This window comes from Lupinus angustifolius, chromosome LG03, assembly GCF_001865875.1.
Source record: "Lupinus angustifolius cultivar Tanjil chromosome LG03, LupAngTanjil_v1.0, whole genome shotgun sequence".
Classification (NCBI taxonomy): domain Eukaryota; kingdom Viridiplantae; phylum Streptophyta; class Magnoliopsida; order Fabales; family Fabaceae; genus Lupinus; species Lupinus angustifolius.
The window spans coordinates 4,955,255-4,980,446 of record NC_032011.1 but is presented as its reverse complement, the minus strand read 5'-3'; the positions used below and the strand labels follow the sequence as shown (position 1 = coordinate 4,980,446).

Genomic DNA, 25,192 nt, shown 5'->3' with positions numbered 1-25,192 from the left:
ATAGTAGTGCATGAGTTGTTTTTGAGAAATTACACTAATGAATAATAATATGATCTTTTGTGATAATCAATCAAAACAAGCAGTCCAGCAGTCTGGCTATCCGTAAAGAAGAACTGAAATCATGTCAACATCAAAGTTTTATCACTAGAGCTTCAACGCTCAATGAAGTTGGAACTTCGGATTGTAAGGATGCTCAAAATCAAATTCAATGATGACAAACTTATAAAATAAAAACAATCACGATTTTGTCAATAAATGATGCAAACATTGCGAGCAAGAACCACCTACTACGTACTACATATACACAAACTAAAAAAACATCTTATTCATATCATGCATCCATTCATGAAATTCGTTGCAAAAAAATTATTTTTAGACCTCAATGGGTAGAAAGTAGGCTAGCTCAAGCCAACTCAATCCCCCCAACCTACCAATTGGCAAATTCCAGCAGTAACCGACCTGCGTTATCACTTTACCTTTTTATTGTCTCGAGTTCCAGCAGTACCCGGCCTGCGTTCTCGCTTTACCTTTTTTATCTCGAGTTCCGGCAGTACCCGGCCTTTTTATTGTCTTCATCAACGATATTTGCATATTTAGTTGGAGGTTGTAGGTTGACATTGCCATCAGCATCTCTGAGTAATTTTCCGGCATCATTTAGGAATTGTCGGAGAGCCTTGCTAGCCGATTTAAGGATATAATCATTATGCTCCTCACCAACATCAAAAGTTGTTTTAAATAAAAATACATATACATTATATATTGCATGCATATACGTATATTGCATGAAAACTTAACACATATACGTATATTGCATGAAAACACAAAAACACAAAAACTGAAAAAATAAACTTACTGTTATTTCATTTCAAATACGCTCCTTCACGGTATTCTCTACATCACTCCATTTATTGAATGTTAGCTTCAGATTCTGCCTAACAACAACACCAATGTAGCTTACCTATGCGTTGTCACCCTTCTTGTTTAATGTTTGGCCTTTAGAGTCCACTGAACTTCTATTTTCACATCCTTACTTCTTGACCGAATGACATTCTTCATGGAAGTCATTCCACGTGGAGGTCATTTTTGAGAAACGATTTGTTGGTCTTGTGGAGTCGGTGTGGCTTCGTCACCACTAGAGATACATGATCGCTACTTTGGGAAGCCAATGATGAAGTTTTTTCAGTTTATGAGAGTATGAGGGATTGCTAAGAGTGTGAGGATTTCTTTTCGAGTAAGTTTGAGAGCATAGAGGAAACGATTCATATTTTAGATATTTAAACTGTAGTAACCATTTAACAGCGCATATTAACGATAGTGTTGTTTTATTGACATTTTCAACGGCGCATATTAACGGTAGTACTATTGTATTGACATCTTCAACAGTGCATATTAACGGTGACGCTGTTGTTGTGTATCCAACTATACACTACTCGTTTTATGAACATGACCTCTTCCACAACACATATTTAATGTAGCGTAGTTGTATCAACATCTTCAACATCGCATATTAAGGAGTGCGTTGTTATTGCGTATCCAGCTGTTTACTACTTATTTTCATTAACACATCAACAACGCTACCGAGATGCAGCGCTGTTGATTAGAATCTAATTGACAACGCTATCTGAATTATGCGTTGTTGAATAACATTTAATTGACAGCGCAATCGTAATTATGCGCTATTAAACTGAACTCATTTTTCAAATTAACAGCATATTTGTAGTTATGCGCTGTTAAATTAACATTTTACATAACTGAAAAAATATTTATACTACATGAATTTACTTAAATTAACATAAAGTTGTCATGAAGTAGATTATTACTATATAATTGTGTTTATTAATACGAAACTGGATAAAATATTAAACATTATATTTTGTTAATTTATTTTTGTATTTATTAAGTATTGATAATTTGTTTATTGTGTTTATTAATAAGGAACAATGCAAAAATATTAAAGAAAATAACCATCCAAATAATTAACAAAAAACAGAAATTAACATCCAAAAAAATTGTTTTATTATTCATTCAGAGATGCAAAATACATTATAATGAACTAAATAATTTGGTACATGTGAATATAATTAACTAAATGATTTGGTAGAAGAGGAAATAATTTTGTCCATAATTTTTTCCTCGACTCCTTTACACAAATCTTGTACAACAGTTCATTAATTTCCTTTTAAAATTTGGGTCCTTTTGCCATGAAGGAAATCAATGAACTTAAGGAATTGCTGCATATGATGAAGAAAAATAATTGAAAGAGATCAATAAAAATTGAAAGAGTTCAATGAACTAAATAATTCATTCCCATTTTCCTTTTATTTACTTTCAATTGCAAATCTTCATCTCACGCAAATTTTGTATGACAACCACATTCCTTCTGAAACAGAAACACAATTTTTTCATCGACTCCTCTATACAAGTCTGAGTGCTTTTTCTCTTTTTCACTCTTTGTAGTATTGCTCTTTTTTTACTTCTTTGTATTTTCTTCCTCATATCTTCATGAACATACTCTTATAGAAACACATCCTCTTAGCCTCTTAGCTTATTGATGAATTAGAACATTGAGTGAACCACAATATTTATAAATGAGTAACCATTAATATTTCAACAAACGAAGAGACGTATAATCACTTAATCATTAATATTTTAACAACGAAGAAACGCATAACCACTCAATCATTAATATTTCAATAACCAAGAAACGCATAATCACTCAATCATTCATATTTCAGCAAACGAAGAGACGCATTACTATTCCACCATTAATTTTTCGGACACTTAAAAAGTCGTAAAACATCAACAACGCATAATTAAGCAAGTGCGGTTACTATGTCATCTTCAAGAACACTTCCTTAAACATGTGTTGTTGCATATATTCACATCAACAACAACAATTCCTATCAAATGCGCTGTTAAAAATAAATCATTCATGTCATCGCTAATGTTACTGATGTTGAATAGCGCATTGTCAAGAATGAGTTGTTGAAGTTACACAAATTGACATACAGTGTCTGCTTTATTATGTGTTGTTGATGTTCTTCCGCCTCATTTTCAATAGCGTCGTTCAAAATTGTGCTATTGTATGGCCATTGTTTATTACGATATCTGACGTAGTGAGATGAGGTACTTGAAAATATTCTCCGGCAATCAAGTCCGTATACGAGAGAAATATAGAATGCAAGAGAGTTAAGAGTATAAGAATAGAGTTTAAGCAAATGAGATAAGTACGTGCAAATATGTTTTCTTTTAATTGGGAATCCCCTATTTATAGTGGAGAGATGAGGAAAATAATCTTATGTAGATGATGTTGTTGACCTGGCCAACCAAATAGCTTGTGGAGCCTACTCTAGACAGGCAAAAGTTGTATTTTGGGTGTCATGTGGCTCTAGCAGGTCTGTACTTTATGGATAATTGATTTATGTTTGTGTTAGTTTGTGTAATTGCGTCATATGTCTATTTTGTCTGTTGCCGAAAGATACATTAGGGTCGTAGGCAACATGTGGCACATGATAGGGGTTTGTGTGGTTCAGGCGGCATGACAGTCCTGCGTTGGAAGCACAACAAAGGTATGTCAGAGATGGTCTTTGTACTATCTTATCGTTCTGTCCGTTTAATAATATATCTTTCTAGACTGTCTAGTTGCTCGGCCAAAACCCGAGAATGTTTGAACCATGCTTGTGTCACCTAGTCTCAAGTTGATAGTCAATGCCCTTATCGAGGCGTAACATGTATATTGGAACAGGCATGGAACAACCTTCATACTCCAAACCTCATCTTTTATTGTTGCAAAATGGTGTAAAATGAACTGGTGTTAAACCTCATCGTTTGCCGCTTTATATCACAGCATCTTTAATCCTTAATGGAGGGAGTTTCACATTTGTTATATCACTAGCTGAAATATGTCTATTTAATGCGAAATAATCTTTTAATGATAGTGTCATAAACAAATTGAAAAATAATATTTAATTGAAAAATATTATAAAATATAAATTAATATTGTATATTATTTGATGTAATTTTATTGGATAAGAACATAGAAACATAATCCTTTTAAGACAGAGAATCATGTTCCCGATAACTATCCATTTTCTTTGAGACATGGTTTCTATGAGTAGCACTACCTGTAGGCATCATATATTTCCATTTACCCTTACCAGAATAGGATTTGCCATGAATGAATAGATAGAAGTGTATTACTATTTTCTTTGGTGAGGTTATGTTGCTCAGTCCAATATTAGTAAAAAAAAACTTATAAGATGATGTGCTGAAAACTTGTAACTAAAGAAATTTTAACATCAATCGCTAGGAAAATCAACTTTTTTAGACTTGACTTATATAAAGCCGACACAATGAGCTAGCACGACTAAGTCAGTCCAATAAATGAGCAAACTTAATTTCGTACAAAGGATTATATGGCTTGAAAATTTGTGTCCAAATAAATCACACTCTACTAAATAATATAAATTTATTTTTCTATTTTTAAGATTTTCTTTTAATTAGATGTTACTTTTTAATTGAATCGAGACATAAATAAGACACAAAAAATGAGATATATGATCTTCATTCATTAATGTCCCCCTCAATAGAACCTTGATCATTTAACTTGATTAAATGGGGTTTGAATTCCCCAAGATTCCACCCTACAAGTGACTTTTGGCAACAAAGGCATTACTATTTATTTATATATTTGTTATATTGGCATCTTATACTATGGGCGAGCATGGTTTGGTTGGCCATGATAATATTTGTTTTTATTCCATCTTAAATATTGGTAAAGTCATTTTTGTACTATGATTTAATCTTAGACTCGAAGTTAACCCGTCCTCAAATATTGACTAATAAAACTTTTGAATCTGACCCTAGACCCAATTAAATATAATGCATATCTCTTTTAGATAAAGTTTTCTCACTATTTTACTTATTGCTATGAATATGTAATGAGTATAAAATTTATACACTGACAATGTAAAGATTTATACACATGCATTTCATCATCCACCATTTATTTGGATTACTTTTTCTGTAAAGTCAATCATAATTAAATATCAATGGTGGATGATGCAATGACAGTGTATAAAACTTCTGTCAGTGCATATATCTTTTTCTCATATGTAATTTGACTTATGAAATGATAAATATATATTGTTAATCATGTATATAATAAAAACTTAGAGAATAGTGATATTTTGTTTACTAAAGAGATGTCATTACTCTATTTACAAGTAAGTAAATAAAGACACATAAAAGTACCCAGAATTCAAGTACTCAAGGCTCCTTCTTGAGCAAAGAAGTAAGAATCAAAAGATTTAGGTGGTAGTTACGAAGCGACAGAGCTTGCACAACCAAAGATATTGTGTTTTTAGCTATCAAGTGAGTTCTACGTGTGGTAGGTTATGGGGTTCATTTAAGAACTGTTGGTGAGTTCATAGAGTTTAAGCAAAATTTTAGTTAAGTTGCTTGGAGCATAGTTACAACATTTGCTCACCTCCTTATTAATGATTCTTTAGTATTTTGGTACGTGGTGATTTGCAGTCAAGGATACAGAACGACGTTGTCACTTAAAGCCACACTAAGACATAGAGCCCATAGCATAAACGCACATAGGAGAATTTATTAAAGATTGAAGTTGATGATGAAATACAAGAAACCTATAAGGATTCTTGAGAGATGAGTGAAGAATGAAGAAAGGATATGACTTTCTTTATTGATTAATGAATGAACAAAGATTGAAGAGAATTTTACAAGTTAATCATGGCCAAAAGGAGAACTAGGACTGATATAGACTAAGACTCAAGCCTAACTAACTAATACAAAATAAACCCACGTGATTAAAAGAAATCAATCACGTTTCCTCCACGTTTGCTTGGAACACAAGAAACAGATTCTGCACGAGTGATGCTGCTGTCTCGGTCAGGCTGGCCCATGGTGCTGGTGCTACTGTCTCGGTCAGGCTGGTATGCCTTGGCACTTGGCTCGGTCAGACTCGTGCGCCTCGGCACTAATGCTCGGTCAGACTCATGCGCCTTGGCACTGATGCTGGCCTGGCCATGCTCATGCGCCTTGGCACTGATGCTGGCCTGGCCATGCTCATGCGCCTTGGCACTGATGCTGGCCTAGCCATGCTCATGCGCATACTTAGCTCGATCAGAATTGGCTTGTTGCTTGGTCTTTTCTTCATGAGCAGTGGCACCACCAATGTTGCTTAATAGAATTATCTTTAATATAGTTATTTAAAATCTAAATATTTAAATCTTCTTGTCCCACAAGGTTCAAAATCTTAGATGGGGATTATTTTTGAAGGGTTCACATCATTTTTCAAAATGATTTTTTCCTTCGTTAAGCACTATCCCTTCCATTAACGAATTTGCAGTTGTATGGGCCAAAACCAATAATCCACCGTAAGCACCATCCCAAAGCCCAAATAAAGTTAACTTCACAACTAGGTTATACAAAGCCTTTTATTTTGGTAAACACTTTCTTTGTGGACTATAAAAATGTGTCAATCTCAAGTTATTCCGCAATCTCAGGCTATATCTCATAAAGCATATATCATACCTAACCTTATGAAATGATAATATCAATTACCACTATTTATTTGCTTAGTTTTTTTGAATAATGGATGATACAATAACGATATAAAAACTCATACACTAACATTTATTTTCACCTTAACATACAATGGAGACTAAAAATATGGATTCAACCCAACAATAACTTATTTGTTCAACGTTCACCGCTTAATTTCTTATAGGCGGGACGGAAATGGATTGGAGTCCTCTTTTACTTCTCATCACGACCAATGAGACAAGTTTGCGTGTCCACCTAAGCTTCTCTTTTTATGAGGATCAATCAACTAAACAATTTGGAGTCTTTTTTATTGCGTGCAGCCTAAATCTTATAAAAACAACTTTAAATGGCAACTAAACCATAAAAACGTGTGGAGGCTTAGTTGCAATCTCCACACTAAGCAGTAGTTGTCACTTTTCTTTTGTGTCTTAAAATATCTAATCTAATAACAAATTGACACATACTTAAAATAAAAATATAAAATAATATTTTATTTTATTTAGTAAGATATGATTGATTTGAGATATGATGATAAAAAATTCAAATATTTAAATATTTATTCTGTGAGATGAGGTGATAACATCTATTATCACAAATGTCAAATAAAAATTCAAATATTTATTTTTATTTTATTTTTAAATCATTTTCATTATGTTGTTGTTGAACATAATTTAGGATAGTTTAAGACAACAAATATTTATTGATCATTGGTGTATAAGTGTAAGAAGCTAAGCTAAGATACATTTTATAAAACTTTATAATATAGTGAACAGCTTGGGCATTAACACATATTATTAATTAACACAAGCCCTTGCAGACATTTTAGTAAAAGAAACATAGAAAACTATATATACTTTATCCCTAATACTATATAACTAACTTATATACATATATGTATAACAACTAATATTAAGGTGCTTAATACTATAGTCTACATTCTAAAACTATACAGCAGTACTAATAATATTTTTTTCAGACATTGCAACTTGGTTGAGAAGCTTCCCTGGTACGAGTATGGAACCTCCATGTGAAGAGATAGTCCTTGGATTCACAAGACAACCTTAAAACATCACAGAAAGCATTAACAGAAACCTTCTTCAGCTCAGTTTCCCATTCAATCCTCACCCAACAAGAAAACCCATTTGATGAAATTGGCACCACACTTGAATCACAAAGATTTAGTGTCACCTCACCACTTATCCTTTTGCTACATTGAACAACCCTTCCATCAGCAGCACCATAACTAGCCATAGACTCAAGCCACGCACATTCTGGCTGACCCACCATCTCTTTGTATGCAGAATTTGCCATCCTGATTCTGTTGTTTGAGTCTGATATCACTGTTGGCAAGGTTTCAGACTCAACCTCTTCCTCAACCTCATGTTTTCTCTTCACTTTCGCCGCACATTGCGGCGGCGAGGTTGTCGAATGATCACTAATGCAACCAACATTTATGCATGAACCAATTGGTCGAATAGGGTGAGGTGCAATAACTTTGTTACAAACTGGCCTTTGAAGTTGTTGCAAGAAATCCCTCTCTTCTGGAATATTCTTAGGCGCTGTAGTGTTCAAATCAATAGCAACAACATCTTTGGTTGAGTCAAATTTCGGTGTAGGGCATTGTTCAGGGGTGCATGGAAGAAGAGGAAGTGTCACCAAATTTTGATTGGTGGTAGTGTTAAGCATTCCAAGTCCACGGTTAGGGGGTGGAAAATGGAGTTGAGGAAGAGGAGGAAAAGTTTGAAAAGAAAGGTTCTTTGATGGAGAAGTAACATGACAAGGGGGACAAATTCCTAGGACATGAGTTTTTTGTCTTTTGAGAGTAGAGGGTAGTGTTAATGGAGCTCTTCCTCTCTTTCTTGTCCTAGTAGGTCTAGCTTGAAGCTGTGACCAAAGACTCCTAAGGTAAGGAGAACTCTTGATCTTTTGTGAAGTGGAACCCTCATTCATGGAAGTTGAAGATGTTTCTGGCTTTGGAGCTATGGGCCTGTACCTTGACATGATTTCAGCTGTTTTTGCTGGATTTGGGTAAGGAGTTAAGGTCTTGATCATGCTGGCTAGTTATCTCTTTTCACCTGTTTAATTTATTGACAAAATGAAAAAGAAAAGAAAAAAAAACAATGTTGCTCTTAGTGCAATGAGGTGTGGAAATGGTTTAAGGGGCAGGGTTATAAAGGAAGGGGTGATTTGGTGAGAGGAGCCATGCGTTGGAAAGGAGAGTGTGACTGGTGTCTATGTGTTTGAAGAGGTATACTTCTCTCTGGTAATGGAAAGAAAAGTGTTATAAAAATAAAGCAAAAAAAAAACATAATATAATAATATTATTTTCTTTTATTTATATATGTTATAACATTTTTATCTTTAAAACTAAGAGTAAAAACATCACTTAATTTTGATATATCTCATTTTCTATGAAAATCAATCACATATTAATATGTGAATAAAAATAAATAGTATTTTTACTAATTTAAAATAGAGATTAAAAAGCTCAATGGTTAGTGATCTCTAAGAACTTAGCTGTGAAGATGTGTCTTTTGCTTGTGTGGGAGATTTAGAGCTTGAGAAATAGCCAATGAGAGGAGGGCAACATGAAGCAATAAGAGAGGAGAAAATGACACTTGTAATTGTACGGTGGGTACGTGTTAGAATGGCTCATGAAGGAGGATATGTGGGGGTTGGAGGGTAGGAGTGGGTCCATGCATGCTTACACATAGCAATATCATTGGATAAGAACACAATGGTTCGTTTGTAATTTGGAGAGATTTTTATACTCTCCAAGTACACTGCACCATTGCATCAGATTAATAAAATATGACAAATGAATCTTATCCTATAAATTGAAATTCTTGACCAACTTTAATTTATAAGTTATATTGAAGTATTCCATAACATATGTTGATGAACTAGTTGACATGCATAGTGTTATAAGCTTTTAGTTTAAGAGTACATTGGTTACATCAACTACCTTATTAAATATGAGCTTACAAACTGATATTTTATTAAAATAAATATACTTATCAAACCTCATAATTAAATAGCTTATTATTATGAGATATTGATAAACTTATAAATTGGCTAATGAGGTTACCAAACACATCAGATTTTGGCTATGTGTGGAGAAGTCTGGTTTAAGAATATCATACCAGTTTTTATTATCCCCGCACTTTGTTAGTTGTAAACTATTATAATAGTAAAGTTTTCTGAAAAATATATTCTAAAACTATGTTTCAAATGAGTTAGATACTCTTAATATGCCAAATCCAGCCGTTTCTAATGGAAACTTTTAATGTCTTATTTCCTTAACCAATGTGTATTGTCTTTTCAAATTTGTGGAAATTAGATATAAATTTGTCAAAGGTAGAGTCAGTGTGATTTAAGAAGAGTGGGAGGGCAAGAATAACAACAGCTAGTATACTATACTATGTCCTAAATCATGTCTAGATTAATAAAAAATATCATGTTAATTAAAAAATTTAAACCATTATTATTTTTATATATTTGCTTCAATATCATTATGTCATAGTTTAAAGTATAATTTAAGACAACAAATCTTTATTCATGTAACGAACTAAATTTGTAAAGCCAATGAGGGGTGGAGCTAGCTGTCTTGTTAAACCAAAAAAGGGGTATTGTCATCATAACGCGTGTGGTGTTGGAAGCCATGCATTAAAACACCTATTAGGATTGGTTTGGTCGCCATGTCTTTTTCCATTGTTTCATGCAACAAGATCTTCATTTCCCAGTCGGTTACATTTGTTGCATTTCCACCTGTCGCTTCCACCATTTTTCCTTACATGCAATGGATCAGAATGGAATCTCATTGGTCACTTTGCATCAACTCATCACCACTTATACCATTTACTACTTCCTCTTACTGTTTATTCCAAATAGTAATGCTCAGTGAAATTAGTTAAAGCATTTATAACGATCAGAAACTTTTCAAACAAACGGTTTTATTGTTGCTGTAACTTTATAGTTTCCTTTACTCACATTAGGTTGAAAGCTTTTTTTTCTTCTTCTTCTGAATTTTCTAGATAGATTATTAGATGCTTGAACAAAAATTTCCTCCTTCTAATAATTTTTGTAACATACTGATGAAGTTAAGGTTGTTTGTATCGTGGTCTATTAAGGTTGTTTGTAGTGTTGCCTATATATCATGAATTTAGTGAATCAAATTCAAAACCTTATATAGTTAGTGACTTGCACTGTATTACATTGAGCCAACACGTTTGTAGGGTCACGTGTAAGTGTATTTTTTGTTGAGTCAGACTCAACTATAATAATAAAAAGAGAAGTGTTATATAAAACAAAGTGAAAAGAATGAAAGAACAATTGTATTATTCTATTTATGCTTATAATAGTATTTTTAATCTTAAACTTTAGTGTAAAAATAGTACTTCCTTATCTATTAATCAAGAATATCTACTCATTTTTTATAGGTTTGACTTTGGTTTAGGGTTGCGGCTTCAAAATCTATTTTATATGTGTTGGCACAATGTATTCTTTCTCATAGTCCTAGGTGCATTAATTGATTGATATCCTGCACCGCCTTACCATAATAATGAATGAATAGAGAGGTTTCAATTCGTTGAAGCAACAACACTATCTGAACGTGTTTACTTATCAGTCTTGAGTTAAAGCAATTAACCCATTCTAACTAGATTATCTTTTGGTGATTTTTTCTGTGTCCAAAAATATATGGGGAGAACAATGATGTCACTCTAACATCAACTAATAACTTTGTAAACAATTATGTATTATCCAAGTTATTATTATCTAGTCCTCCTTTATGTTCACCAACATGTTTTATATTTATTTAAGCTTTCATCAATTTTAATTTGTACAATTAACTAACAAGTTGATTTGACATACCTTTTTAATTAACTATATAAGGATGTGGTGGTGGTTGTATTGACTATTTACTATTTCCATTTTGAATGAAAACACAAAAGAAGAATACAAATATTTTTTTCGTACTCCAGAAAACATAAGCTCTATTTCTAAAAATGAAAAATAATATAATTTTCAACATTTTCAAATATTTTTTTGAATTTTTTTAACCCGTCTATTATTCGTCCCATATATTTTGATGTTTTAATTTTTTTTTCTTCATATTATAACGATTTTTTAATGTTTTAGGAACCAAAATATAAATTTCTACTTTATTTTTCAATTATAGCATAATTTATTACTCATCTTTTTTATGTTTATTTCTTTATTTCTTCTCATTCAATTTTTAATGTGCATTTAGTTTTGTTATTTTAGTCCATTGATATCAACTTTTTGTATCATTTAATAATTTCATAAATTATGAACATAACCTGAAACATCAAAAATAGTGGAACGAATAGAATATATTTTTTAATTACTCTTTCAATTAATTAATAAAATATTAAAATCAATCAATGATTGTCTCACTCGTTCATACCACTACACATCGTCATAATACAATTTATTTCTTTTTCTCTAAACGTAACAACTTTTCTTTCATCATCTTAATGTTATTGTTGAAATAGTTTAATGATGATTGTTGTAATATATGTTTTTGGATGAAAATTGTTACCTCTTAAAATTACTCCTACCTCATTTAAAAAATATAGCATATGTATTTTAATTTTAACTTTTTGGAGAGTACTTACACATGTATATGCATGATACTGGATATGAAATTCCATAAGTCTTTATGATAGCTAATGCTTAAGTCCAACAATTAAAGGTATTCAATGATTGTTGGCCTAAAATTCATTGGAAAAGAAAATGCAGTATAAAATATTAAAACATCCTATAAATCAATGACTTCATTGTATTAGTGATTAAAAATTAAAACTGAATTAATTGTAAAAGTAAATATCGTTATTTGTGAAGTTTAGAGGGAAGAGTTTTGAAAATGATAACAATCATAACAATTATTTTGAGAAAATAAAAATTGTTTTTTGAAAATCAAAACATAAAATAAAAATAGAAAATATTTCATGAAAACAAACATACTCTTAATTTTTTAAATTGATTAAATCGTAATCTAGCAGGTAAAAGCTTGAAGAAAGTAAGCAACAAAGGTTACTATACTTTTTATGAGTCGGGTGTGAAAGAAATTTGAATGGTGTTCTTAACACACAGTGGAATAAACATGGATCTATTTATGTCTAAACTTATATATAATAAGAATACTGTATATAAAATGTGTACTCGGTTGTAGTTCTTAAATCTTTAAAGTTGTTCTTCAAAATTATGAAGACTCTACGCGTGTATCCACACTGAGATCAATCTTTGCTATCAACTCTTTGAACCAATGGAATATAAAATAGATCACTCTAAAAATAATAATTTGTTACTCACAAAACTCATTTTGTATGTAACTTGTAGCAAATAAAGAAGAGAAAAGATTGCAAAAGAACAACCCAATTTTTGCCTTTGATTGGGGCATACTTGCAATGAAGAAAAAAAAAACTTTGTACATATACTAACACATACATATGTAAATTTGGTAAGTTCACCATGCAGCCCTCTTTCTTCTCTCTCTGACATTCACTACTCCTCTGCTTTGAAATAACAAGTACATATTATATATATGTAATGCATGCACTGTCACATACGAAACAATTCCCTCCATCTTTTGTATATCAAAAGACACATTTCCATATATCTTTATATATTCAATCACTTCAAGTGGTACCTATTGGTTGAAATGTTGTAAACAAATTACCACATATTATTTCATAAAACAATACAATAATTCTTCTTTTATTTTTTCAGCTACAAAAAAATGTTTTAGAATATGTTTTTCTTTATTATTTAAATTCTTGATGCTAGTAAAGAATTAAAATAATATTCCATAAAATTATTTATTTGATTAGATTAAATTCTCCAATTTAATTATCAAATAATAATTATCTAGCAAAGATTATAACACTCGTTAGTTTCAAGAACCAAATTAATTTATTAATCAAGGTTGGCGTCTAGCAACACTCCTTAACGACCAATTAGCATGAAGTAATATATATTATATTTTCAAGAACCACTAGAAGATTAATTAAAATATTTTCTTCCATCTTTACAGCTCTGGGGTAACTTTAAAGTATGGTACAACTGTCAAACTTTAATAAGTTGCCATGATAATTCAAATAAACTCATTTCTTTATTCATTGTAATACCTTGGCCAAGGTCTTATTTTATTATAGAGCTCAAACTCATTCCCAAGAGTTGATGGATCCCTTCTTGATTAATCACTAATTCTACAAGTATTTAATCATACTCAATATTCATTCAAATAACATCCTAGGATATTATGTGTTTGAAATCAAAGTATGATAAATAACATGTTAATTACTAAGTTAATCTCAAGTCAAAAGAAACTATTTCATTTCTTCTTGAGAAATTCCAATTGACAATTTAAGGTAATCTTAACCATTAGGAATTCTCAGTTGAGTCAGTTCAATGATCATATCCACATATGCATCATCTATATGTACAATTTAATAAATAAGATCTATTAATATTTATCAAATAAATATTATCACATATATTGATCTATCCGAATAATTGATGTCCTATTCTCAATTATTCTATGATCAAGAACAATTTAGACTAAAAATTATAAAAGACATATTTCTCATTATTATAATCTCTATTATAATAACAAGTCTCTAATTTTTAATCAATGACTTTATCATATGATATATTTAATTAAATAGCAAATATGATAAAATAAATAAATGTAACTACTTTAATTGTTTTCAATGACAAATTGGATCTTGGACATAAATATAGAAATATATTTCCAACAGGGTGATTAGGTTTGCATTTGTGACACTTATATAGTAATGGATGAGACATTCAGATGATTTACTTACTCTAATAGTTTTTTTAGTATTTGTTTGTGTGTTTAATTTTTAGAAGGAAAGTAAGGGAATGAAAAGACATAAAAATTATTTCACAAATGTATTTCATGACTTGAAAATCTTTTAATTCCCTTCATTGCACTCCAATTACTAACTCCCGAATAGATATTTAGCAACATATAATGCTCACTCATCTTGTTATTAATTATCGAGGCTCCTCCTTAGCAAATATTTTGGACGCAAATTTAATCCCTTTGTTATCATCTAGAGTCCCTCATTAGTGGAGATCTCGAGCGTTTATATATATATATATATAGGAGTCATATCCACATGAAATTTCCAGCATAAAATCTTATCTTATAAAATTCTAACCATTTTTGTTTATTATTATTGTTAGAGTAAATATTTATTTTGATCCCTAAAAAATTCAAAAATTTAAAAATGATCTTAAAATATCAATGTTAGTCAAATTTGTTATGTTTAACATGTTTTATGACAATTCATATGAACTATTTTGATTTACATTTATGATCGTTGAGTATTTATTTGAATGTTTTTTTAGATCAATTAATACACCAAAAAATTTATAAAAACTAGAGTGAGTATTCTCTCTTATTATTAATACAAATATGTAGATGTCCTCGAGTTTATATCATGATACTTTATGGAGTTGTTTGGCATAGAGGATAAAAAGTCATGATATGGTAGTCTATTATTACATTATGTATACACATAGAATCTTATAAGTGAAAAGGATGAGATGCAACTATTTTATTGATCTATCATTTTCTATTAACTTATTTTTTAAGGATTTATTCTATTTATAGAGAGGTTGAGTGAGATACACTATAAAATATGCACTTTAATCCAGAATCGCCTGACAAAGGTTGCTTTAATTGTGCTGGGAGGCTCTCCGGCATGACATAGTGTTTTAGACCGGGTTTGTCACCTTGTCTTGCTTTGTGATTTAATGAAGAGTAGCCTACGATTCTCACACAACATGTTTAGTCCTATGACAAAATTTTGTATTGTTCATACACCATATAAGTGTCATCCTTTCTCGTAGTTAGATTGATCATCTGAATATAGTTGACAACCACATGAGCCAAATCCTATTTGCTCGATGATGGGTCAATATCCTATAGGTCAACTAGTGTTGACCGGCCTAAAATAGGGATGACAAATGATTGGAACGGGCGCGAGTAATATTTTCCCATACCTATACATTCATTATTTATGGGTACCCGCACGAGTAGCGAATATTTGCGAGTACCCAACAAATTTTAAGTTGAAATATATATTTATATATTTTGTAATAATCAATATATATAAAATAATTATTATATGAATAATAAAATTTATGTGCATGTTAAATTTATCATATATTTCAATCACTAAAAGTTATTAAAAAAGTAATATTAAAATAAATAATATATAATTACAAAATAATAAAAAAAATGTAATATATATAAATTATTTAATTAAATATTTGTTCTCACTCATAAGTTATTTTTATGGGTACCCGTTACAGGTATTTTAGCAGAAGTCACGGGTATCATCATACCTTTTCGCATGAGCATCTTTATTTCACATCAATTGTATCATTATCATATAGACACCAAATACTAGACAAGAAAATTGTTTATATTGGATGGGGATCCTCTATCCCAAAAAAACTCTGTCCCATTTCCCTATCCAATGGAGTAACACCAAATAATGTAAAAAATATAAAATTATGTTTTTATTTTTATTTTACCAATAAAGTGAGACAATTTGATTGGCTTTAGACACAAATGAGGACAGAAGATCTTCATCATTTTATGCTCCACATATCTCATCTATTTCTCTATCCTATGGTGTCCCCAAATGGGCATAACTACTTGCATTTTACTCACATTGAAATATATAAATGTCATTCACTTCCAATCTTATATGGTATCTAAGCTAGCCAACATACATGATTATAACATGACATTTTGTACTGTTCCATAAGACGGACCACCGGGAGTGGATTGGTTCTTCGTCGGTGTTGTTGTGATTAATGAACAAAAAACAAAATGTTAAAAGAAGAGGGAAAGAGCAAAATAATCAATGATCACTTTGATAACATGAAAGTAGCTAGCAAGAAAGCTGAGAAATTTAGATATTTTGTGATGTTATGGAGTTGCAAACCTATCATATATTTTGTGTCAAGATAGATCAGGAAACAACATGTTTCTAATGGTTGCATTTTCAGTGAACCATGTATCTATTGTACAATTGTACAATTAACCCTTTTCTTTTTAAATTTATGATGATTTTAAAGGATGTTGGTAGAGCTCTTCATATAGTGGCATTATTGTGGACTCTGCTATCATTGTTGCACGGAATATGTGATGACATGAGTTTAGCCTTTTAACTGACTTTAGAGGCTAACCATAACTTTTTCGCAGTCATGTTCATATCTCTGATCATGAGTTGAGTTTTGGAGGGAAAATAAATAAATAAAAAGTTTCAGAACTATCTCACAATTATATTTCATGGGTCATTTCTCTCTATTCTCCTCAAAACCCAAACTGGTATACGAATAATCATTGTATGATAATCGTGTTCATCTTTGACCGCTTCAACCCGATAATGAAAATCACGAGCAAATCCCTTTCTCAGATGATGAAGTGGTAAATCAAATTCAACACCTCCATATCGTCCAGGATGGTTATATTCTATATACAGTATATCCTCTTTGTTATAAGTAATTCAGTTTCTTATAGTGTTAGTTTGTGATTTAGTTAGGAACTTCCAAGTATAGTAAGTTCAGGTAGTTGGAGTTAATTGCTAGTTGTTGAAATGTTACTATAAATAGTATTTATAATTCACTTGATTACTAGATGAAGTACATATACATTTCACTCAATTTCTTCTGCTTTTTCTCTTCTAAATTCTTCTTCTTCCTCTGTTTTCTTTCTGCACACAACACAACTCATCTTCTTCTCATCTTGTTCTTCATTAGTTGCATAAGGTTTAAGATTTATGCTTAAGGATTCAACAGTGGTATCAAGATCCTACTGTTCGAGACTGGAAGCTGTGGAAGGAAGATTTGGAGACACAAGAACAATGGCAACAAACAATGGTTTCACTACGTCATTACCAGTTCTGGTTGGGAAGAATTATGATAGATGGTAGGTGCAGATGAAGGTGCTCTTTGGTTTTCAAGAAGTTCTTGAAGTAGTGCAGAATGATGTTCAAATAGTTGAAGATGATGCACCTGAGGTTCAGCAATCTACATTCAGAGAAGGTAAGAGAAAAGATTGCAAGACACTCTTCATGATTCATCAATGTGTAGATGAATCAAACTTTGAGAAGATCTCAAGTGCTAGAACAGCCAAAGAAGCTTAGGAAAACCTGGAAAAGTGTTATGCATGGGCGGAAAAGGTGAAGAAGGTTAAACTACAAACTCTAAGAAGGAAATATGAGCTGCTACAGATGAAAGATTGTGAAACAATCTCAGATTAATTCGCAAAAATCAGATCTCTTACAAACCAAATGAAAAGTTGTGGTAAGGAGATGAGAGAACAACTAGTAGTGGAGAAGGTTTTGAGAACATTGGTACCCAAATTTGATCATGGTGGGACAGCAGAAGCAAGATTGGCTCATGAATATGAGTCAGATGAAGAACAAGTTCTCCTCATGGTCACAACTGAAAAGGATCAAGCCAATGGTGATTGTTGGTACCTAGATACAGGCTGCTCAAATCATATGACATGCCACAAAGAATGGTTTGCAAATCTTGATGAAACAACTAAGAGCATAGTCAAGTTTGCAGATTATAGTTTTATTGAGTCTGAAGGGATTGGAGACATTTCAATTCAAAGGAAGGATGGAAGATACTCAAGCATTCATAATGTGCTCTATGTGCCAAAGATGAAGAGCAATCTCTTGAGCATGGGGCAATTGCTTGAAAGAGGATACATTATGTCAATGATGAACAAAACTCATAAGGTTTTTGATGCTGGAAAGAACTTAATCCTAAAGGCCCCTCTATCAAGTAACAGGACATTCAAAATTGGGATTCAAGTGGGAAATCATAGCTGTCTTATGTCTAAAGTCTCACAAGACAGTTGGATATGGCACAAGAGGTATGCACACCTGAATTCTAAGAGCCTTGAATCATTGAGCAAAGCTGAGATTGTGAATGGTTTACCATCAATTAATATCCCTAGTGGGTTGTGTGAAGAATGCTTAGCAAGCAAGCAAATCAGAACATCCTTTACCACTCACATTCCATCCAAGACAAAAAGAACACTTGAATTGGTCTACTCAGATGTTTGTGGTCCATTTGAAGAAAACTCATTGGGAGACAACAGATTTTTTGTGAGCTTCATTGATGATTTCACAAGAAAAGTCTGGGTGTATTTGATTAAAAGGAAGAATGATGTGTTCACCATCTTAACTAATTTCAAAACTCAGGTTGAAAGGCATAGTGGACAGAAATTACAGACTCTAAGAACTGATGGGGGTGGGGAATACAACTCAAACGAATGGACGGAATTTTTCATCAAGGAAGGAATGATTCATGAAGTGATAGCTCCATACACTCCACAACATAATGGCATTGCAAAGAGATTAAATAGGACACTCCTCAACATGGCAAGAAGCATGATCAAAACAAAGAATCTACCTAAGAAATTCTGGGGTGAGGCTATCTCAACTGTAACCTACATACTAAAAGGATCTCCTACTAAAAGGCTGAAGGAAATCACACTTGAGGAAGCTTGGTCGGGTTTAAAGCCAAATGTAAGTCACCTAAGGATCTTTGGCTCAATTTGCTACAAACATGTTCTTGATTAACTAAGGAAGAAGCTTGATGATAGAAGTGTAAAGATGATCCTACTTGGCTTTCACTCAACAGGGGCATATAAGGTTTATGATCCTTCAACTCAAAAGATAATGCTAAGTAGAGATGTAAGGTTTGGTGAGTCACAAGCTTGGGATTGGAATCAAAATTCTGAAACAGAAAGGCAAACACTACTACATCTTGAGGAAGACAACTCACCAGAACAACTACCCTGTGTGGAACAACAAATAACAGAACAACCTATTGATAGAAGACCTTCTAGAACAAGACAAGCTCCACAGAGACTGCGTGACTATGAAGTCTTCCCATATTCAAGCATTACTACAGAAGGAGATCTAGTTCATATAGCTTTGCTAGCAAAAATAGAACCAGTAAGCTTTGATGAGGCAGTAAAGGAACCTCATTGGAATGAAGCGATGAAAGAGGAACTCAAGTCAATTGAAAGAAATCAGACTTGGGAACTCACTAAGCTACCATCAAACAAGAGAGCAATATCTGTTTAGTGGATCTACAAAGTAAAAGTAAATCCAAAAGGTGAGGTGACTAAGCACAAAGCTAGATTGGTGGCAAAAGGGTTCTTGCAGAAACAAGGACTGGATTATGAGGAAGTATTTGCTCCTGTGGCAAGGATAGAAACCATAAGACTAGTTGTGTCATTGGAAAGTTATCACAATTGGCCAATTCACCAAATGGATATTAAATTTGCCTTTCTAAATGGACCCTTAGTAGAAGAGGTTTATGTCACTCAACCACCAGGTTTTATAGTGGCATGAAAGGAAGATCAAGTCTACAAACTACACAAGGCTCTCTATGGTTTGAAACAGGCATCAAGGGCCTGGAATAAGAGAATCAATGGGTTTCTTGCACAACTTGGTTTTGTCAAATGCACTGTTGAGTATGGAATCCATGTAAGAGGTTCAAACTTAGATAACTTGCTAATAGTTTGCTTGTATGTGGATGATTTGTTGGTAACAAGCAAAGAGATCAAATAAATTTGTGCATTCAAGGATGATATGAAAGCTGAATTTGACATGAGTGATCTGGGCAAACTATCCTACTTTCTTGGTTTGCAATTCACAGAAACAGAGAATGGTTTCTTCATGCACCAAAGCAAATATGCTCTTGATGTGTTGGAACGATTTCAGATGCACAATTGCAACTCAACCTCTACACCAGTTGAAACTGGAATCTCTAGTACCTCAACTGATGAAGATCAAGCAGTAGATAACACTCTCTTCAGACAAATGATAGGGTGTTTGAGATATGATTGCAATACAAGGCCTGATATTGCTTATGGTGTTGGAGTGGTGAGCAGATTTATGCAAACACCAAAGAGATCTCATCTACTTGCTGCCAAACGACTACTCACATACATAAAAGGAACAATTGGGTACGGTTTGTTGCTTCCCAATAAAATTTGCAGCAATTCAAACAAACACAACATGGTTGGGTATAGTGATGCAGACTGGTGTGGGGATAAGGATGATAGAAAGAGTACATCAGGCTATATGTTCATGTTTGGTGATACTTCAATATCGTGGTGTTCCAAGAAGCAAACTGTGGTGGCTCTATCCTCGTGTGAAGCAGAATACATCTCTGCGTGTATGGCTGTCTGCCAATCAGTTTGGTTGGAAACTTTACTCAAGGAGCTAAAGCTAAGGAAGGAAGGAGAGAGCATGTTGCTAATGGTTGATAATAAATCAGCTATAAATCTTGCCAAGAATCCAGTTGCACACGGTAGGAGCAAGCACATTGGGACACGTTTTCATTACCTAAGAGATCAAGTAAATGGAGAGAGGCTCAAGTTGAAATTCTGCAATTCTAAAAATCAGATTGCAGATATATTCACCAAACCATTGAAGAAAGGGAGATTTGAAGAACTTAGATACAAACTAGGAGTTGTATGTTTGGATGAAAAGAATAAGAATTGAATTAAAGGGTAGTGTTAGAATTAATTCAGTTTCTTATAGTGTTAGTTTGTGATTTAGTTAGGAACTTCCAAGTATAATAAGTTCAGATAGTTGGAGTTAGTTGGTAGTTATTGAAATGTTACTATAAATAGCATTTGTAATTCACTTGATTACTAGATGAAGTACATATACATTTCACTCAATTTCTTCTGCTTTTCCTCTTCTAAATTCTTCTTCTTCCTCTGTTTTCTTTCTGCACACAACACGACTCATCTTCTTCTCATCTTGTTCTTCATTAGTTTTGCATAAGGTTTAGGATTTATGCTTAAGGATTCAACACTCTTGCCAAATGATTCATTTATTCACATTCTTTAATATAGCAGAATGCAAACTTTACCTTGTGGCTCAGCGTAATATTAGCAGTGAAAATAATTGTAATTTCCTGAGATAGTGTCCTGTTTTGCTTCCCCCTCCTCTCCTCTCAAAATGTTCTGAAGCTATTTTCTTTCTTCTTTACTGTGTTTTAGGCAGAAAGTATCAAGTAGACACTGTTTTATTGCTTAACCTACCTTTTTGTTTTTACTTCCAAGGGTATCCCCTCACCCTTTTGAGTAAGTAACTAATCCCTTTCGGGGTTCGTGCTGCTCCTCCCAACAAGTGTAGCTCGCAGGAATCGAACCGTTTAACCTAACCTTCGATACTGCCTTATACATGACTTACATTGGGCAAAAAATAGGAACATCTTATGATGTCCCCTAGGAAAATTCTAAGTTGTATAAATCAACTTTCACAAAACAAAATGTGAGTGCTGTATATATAGGATATGAAATAGGAAATCAACGAGTTTTAAGAAGTGTTATAGCATGAACTTCTAAACCATACTTTCTGAATCAAATGCTCTTGCTGTCTCATTTAATCCACAACATAACACAAAGTGATGAAGATCCACACACACTTCAACTAAGAAAAAATGGAATACCATATTTGTCACAGGTAAAGAACTTCCCGGACTCTAAGTAATAGCAAAGCATGAAAGATAGCAGAAACTTATTGTGCATATAAAATGAAACTTGAGAAAGGGAAAACTCTCTAAACTATTTTTTCAAGCACTTCATGTCTCGGCCGCAACTTCGCCATTGATTTTCTCATGCACTGCATTCTTCTCTTGATCACCTTCAAGCTGACTTAAATTACCCTTCTCCTTGATAAGTTGTATATGATGGTGTTTGCAGTAGAGTTTTCCCTCATGTGCAATGTAATTGGAAGGACTAATAACACACCCTCCATGGCAGCATTTGAAACAACTCTTATGATAAGGAGTTCCATTCACTGTAACCTATCTCATTACAAAATACAAGGAGTAGTATACCCATCATAAAGTTATTATCCTTTTGTGCAAAAGGGTGCTTTCTAATTATCATCTAGCACCAACACTTCAATAACTTTGATGTATTAGTATCTGATACGGATGCTTTCCAATATTTCATTAATATGTACATAAAGTGTCTCAAAATTATTTTTTGAAAAATAAATAATTTATAAATTTGATATCTTAAAATGTTTTTTAGATATCTCATACACACCCAAACTATCATACTATTTTAATCGAGAAAAACATAACACAATCGTTTAAGTGCAAGAGAGAAGCATAATATTCAATCTACTAAGTAGACTTGTAGCTATAGAAAAAGTACATCATGTGTATTGTATAGAGAATGAATAGGAAATGCATATAATAATACTGATTATCGATTAAATATGATTGATAATGTTCCTATTTGTCAATACTGAATAATAATTTTTTATGACTATATATATTTTATTTTTATTTAGTGATGTCTAAGAAATATGTTTTTTATTTGGAAATTCATACCAAAAATTACATGTTTATCATGTTATATCAATTTTATATACGTATTTTATATGTGTATGTCTGGTATACCACTTTTTCAAAATATGCATGTAGATGTATCTGATATATATGTATCACTATCATCAGTGCTTCTTAGATTATCAAATTTGGCTTTAACATGTGTTGAAGGGTAGAGGTTATGATCTTATTTTTACCTTTTCAGTGGGATACACAGTTTTCTGACAACCAGCACATTTGTCCCTGGTTCCACCAAACATACTTGAGGCTTTGGCTGCTGCAGGTTTCTGATTAAAACAGCTCAAAAATGTTAGAAAACTGACTTTTATGTTGTGCACTTCAAGCACGAAGATTTAGCATTTATTACCTCATTATCACTGGTTTTTTCTGGTTTAGCAATTTTTGGTGTCCCTAATCAGGTAAAAGGAAGTAGTGAGGTTGAGTTATTGAGAAGAAAATTAAGGTGAAGCATGTAATAATTGATTCTTGATCATATGTTACCTTCAAAGCTCTTGTCAAGGCTACCAGTTCTTTTGAATATTTGGTCAAAGTGTGGCCTGCAGTAAAGAACCCCCTCAAAAGAGTTGTAGTTGCTTAGCTGCAGATACATTAATCTGTCAGCAAATTTCTTTTCTGATAATTATACAATACACACCACAAGGCAATGAGGATGCAATATTATTTCATGGTTTTACATACAATACAGAAATGACCAGAAACAAAGAGATAATATTCCTTGGGAATTAATCCTCTTGTATTTTCTATTGTTATATAATCATGTGAAAGAGAGAACAATAAAGGAGCCTTTATTCCACTATGTATGTCAGCTATATGGATCGAACTATGTCATAATGTTCTATCATAAATCATGTTCATCGATAAAGCACTGATCTCTAAGCATTTCTTAATTATTTCTCCTTTGGTTTTTCTAAGTCTCTCTCTTCCTCTATGAATTGGACTAACCTCCATTTGATCTACTATCCTTATAGGACTTTTAACAGTCTCCTCCACATGTATTCAAAGTAGTAAGACATGATTCTACCATCTTCTCTATAATAGGAGTTACTTCAACTTTATCCCTAATGTCTTCATTTCTAATCTTATCTTATCTAGTATATTCACTCATCTAAAGCAATATTTTCAGTTTTGCTACATAAAGTCTATTTTCTTGTTGACATTTTATCGCTAGAAAGAGTGATACAAAAAGACTTTACTTGTGGATTCACTCAAAATTTGTGAAATTTCATAGGGTAACATATGTGTTTATCTCTCTTAGTCCACATCACAGCATGAAAATAAAATGAGATAATCAAATCTCATATCCATCATGAAAATGCTTGATTTATTAAATGAAGTGCAAGCAAATCTACACACATATATATATATTCATTTAATAACCAACTGCATACACCAGATCTAAAGCTAGAAACCTGAAATAATCTCTAAAATAAATAAAAATTAAGAGACAAAAGAAGAAAGACCTTAAGAGTTCCTTTGCAGTGGTGGCATCTAAAGCAAGCTTTATGGAACACTCTGTTATCTGCAGTTAACTTATCAACCAAGTAAACTGTTTTCTCACAAGCCATACATTTTTGGGTTGTTCCTGCAAATGCCATATTTTCTTTGATCTCTGAGTGTGTCTATTCTTTCTTTTTATCACTGCAGGGAAGAACAAAAGCATAAAATTGAAGAGGAGCAAAGAAAAAGTGATATGGAGAAAGCAGAAAATTGTGGAGACAAAAGCAGAGTTCTTACCTATTATAATGTCATTGACAATCATTTTGATAACATTTTCAGCACCTAACTACACTTTCTTCTGTTGTTTTTGTTTTATTTTATTTTGCATGTCTTTAACTGTGCATATAAATGCGTAAAAACTAAGACATAGTAACAAAATTAAATAGTTGAACTATTCATTGAAATGATGTACCTTCAAATTTGCTTGGCTTTGTTTAACAACTGTGTTTTTTGTTTATTGTTTAAGTAATTCCATTTTCTGATTGATGTACAAAATATTATGAGAAAAACATGTGTGTACTTTCATTATTCATTTTTAATTATCATTGATTCTTACCTAAAATCATATAGATGATATATTGATTATGTATAATTATTTACACTAGTGATACATAAGCTGACACTCACTTTGGCACTTGAAGATTATATAAAG

General features: G+C 32.4%; 2 protein-coding genes across 3 annotated transcripts; both read right to left on the bottom strand.

The window, feature by feature from the left end:
• Positions 7,319–8,807, bottom strand: LOC109343223. The gene has a single exon (XM_019581419.1). It carries the CDS (start codon positions 8,620–8,622, stop codon positions 7,543–7,545), a length of 1,080 nt encoding a protein of 359 aa, XP_019436964.1. The 5' UTR covers positions 8,623–8,807; the 3' UTR covers positions 7,319–7,542.
• LOC109343221 (LIM domain-containing protein WLIM1-like) lies at positions 22,017–24,869 on the bottom strand. Of its 2 annotated transcripts, XM_019581417.1 has the most exons (6): positions 24,778–24,869; positions 24,504–24,681; positions 23,524–23,620; positions 23,390–23,433; positions 23,220–23,309; positions 22,017–22,488 (listed from the first exon to the last, which is right to left on the bottom strand). In XM_019581417.1, exons 2-6 carry the CDS (start codon positions 24,636–24,638, stop codon positions 22,264–22,266), a joined length of 591 nt encoding a protein of 196 aa, XP_019436962.1. In that variant the 5' UTR covers positions 24,639–24,681; positions 24,778–24,869; the 3' UTR covers positions 22,017–22,263. The 2 variants fall into 2 exon arrangements, with proteins under 2 accessions (XP_019436962.1, XP_019436961.1); XM_019581416.1 differs by lacking the exon at positions 24,778–24,869 and having other exon boundaries at positions 24,504–24,747.

Bases quoted from the DNA above. Each gene is read 5' to 3' on its own strand.
- LOC109343223 (XM_019581419.1), bottom strand. From the start codon at position 8,622: ATGATCAAGACCTTAACTCCTTACCCAAATCCAGCAAAAACAGCTGAA.
- LOC109343221 (XM_019581417.1), bottom strand. From the start codon at position 24,638: ATGGCATTTGCAGGAACAACCCAAAAATGTATGGCTTGTGAGAAAACA. The intron at 23,621-24,503 runs GTCTTTCTTCTT...ATGTATCTGCAG, and splicing joins ACTGCAAAGGAACTCTTAAG to CTAAGCAACTACAACTCTTT. The intron at 23,310-23,389 runs GTAATAAATGCT...TGTTTTAATCAG, and splicing joins AAAAAACCAGTGATAATGAG to AAACCTGCAGCAGCCAAAGC.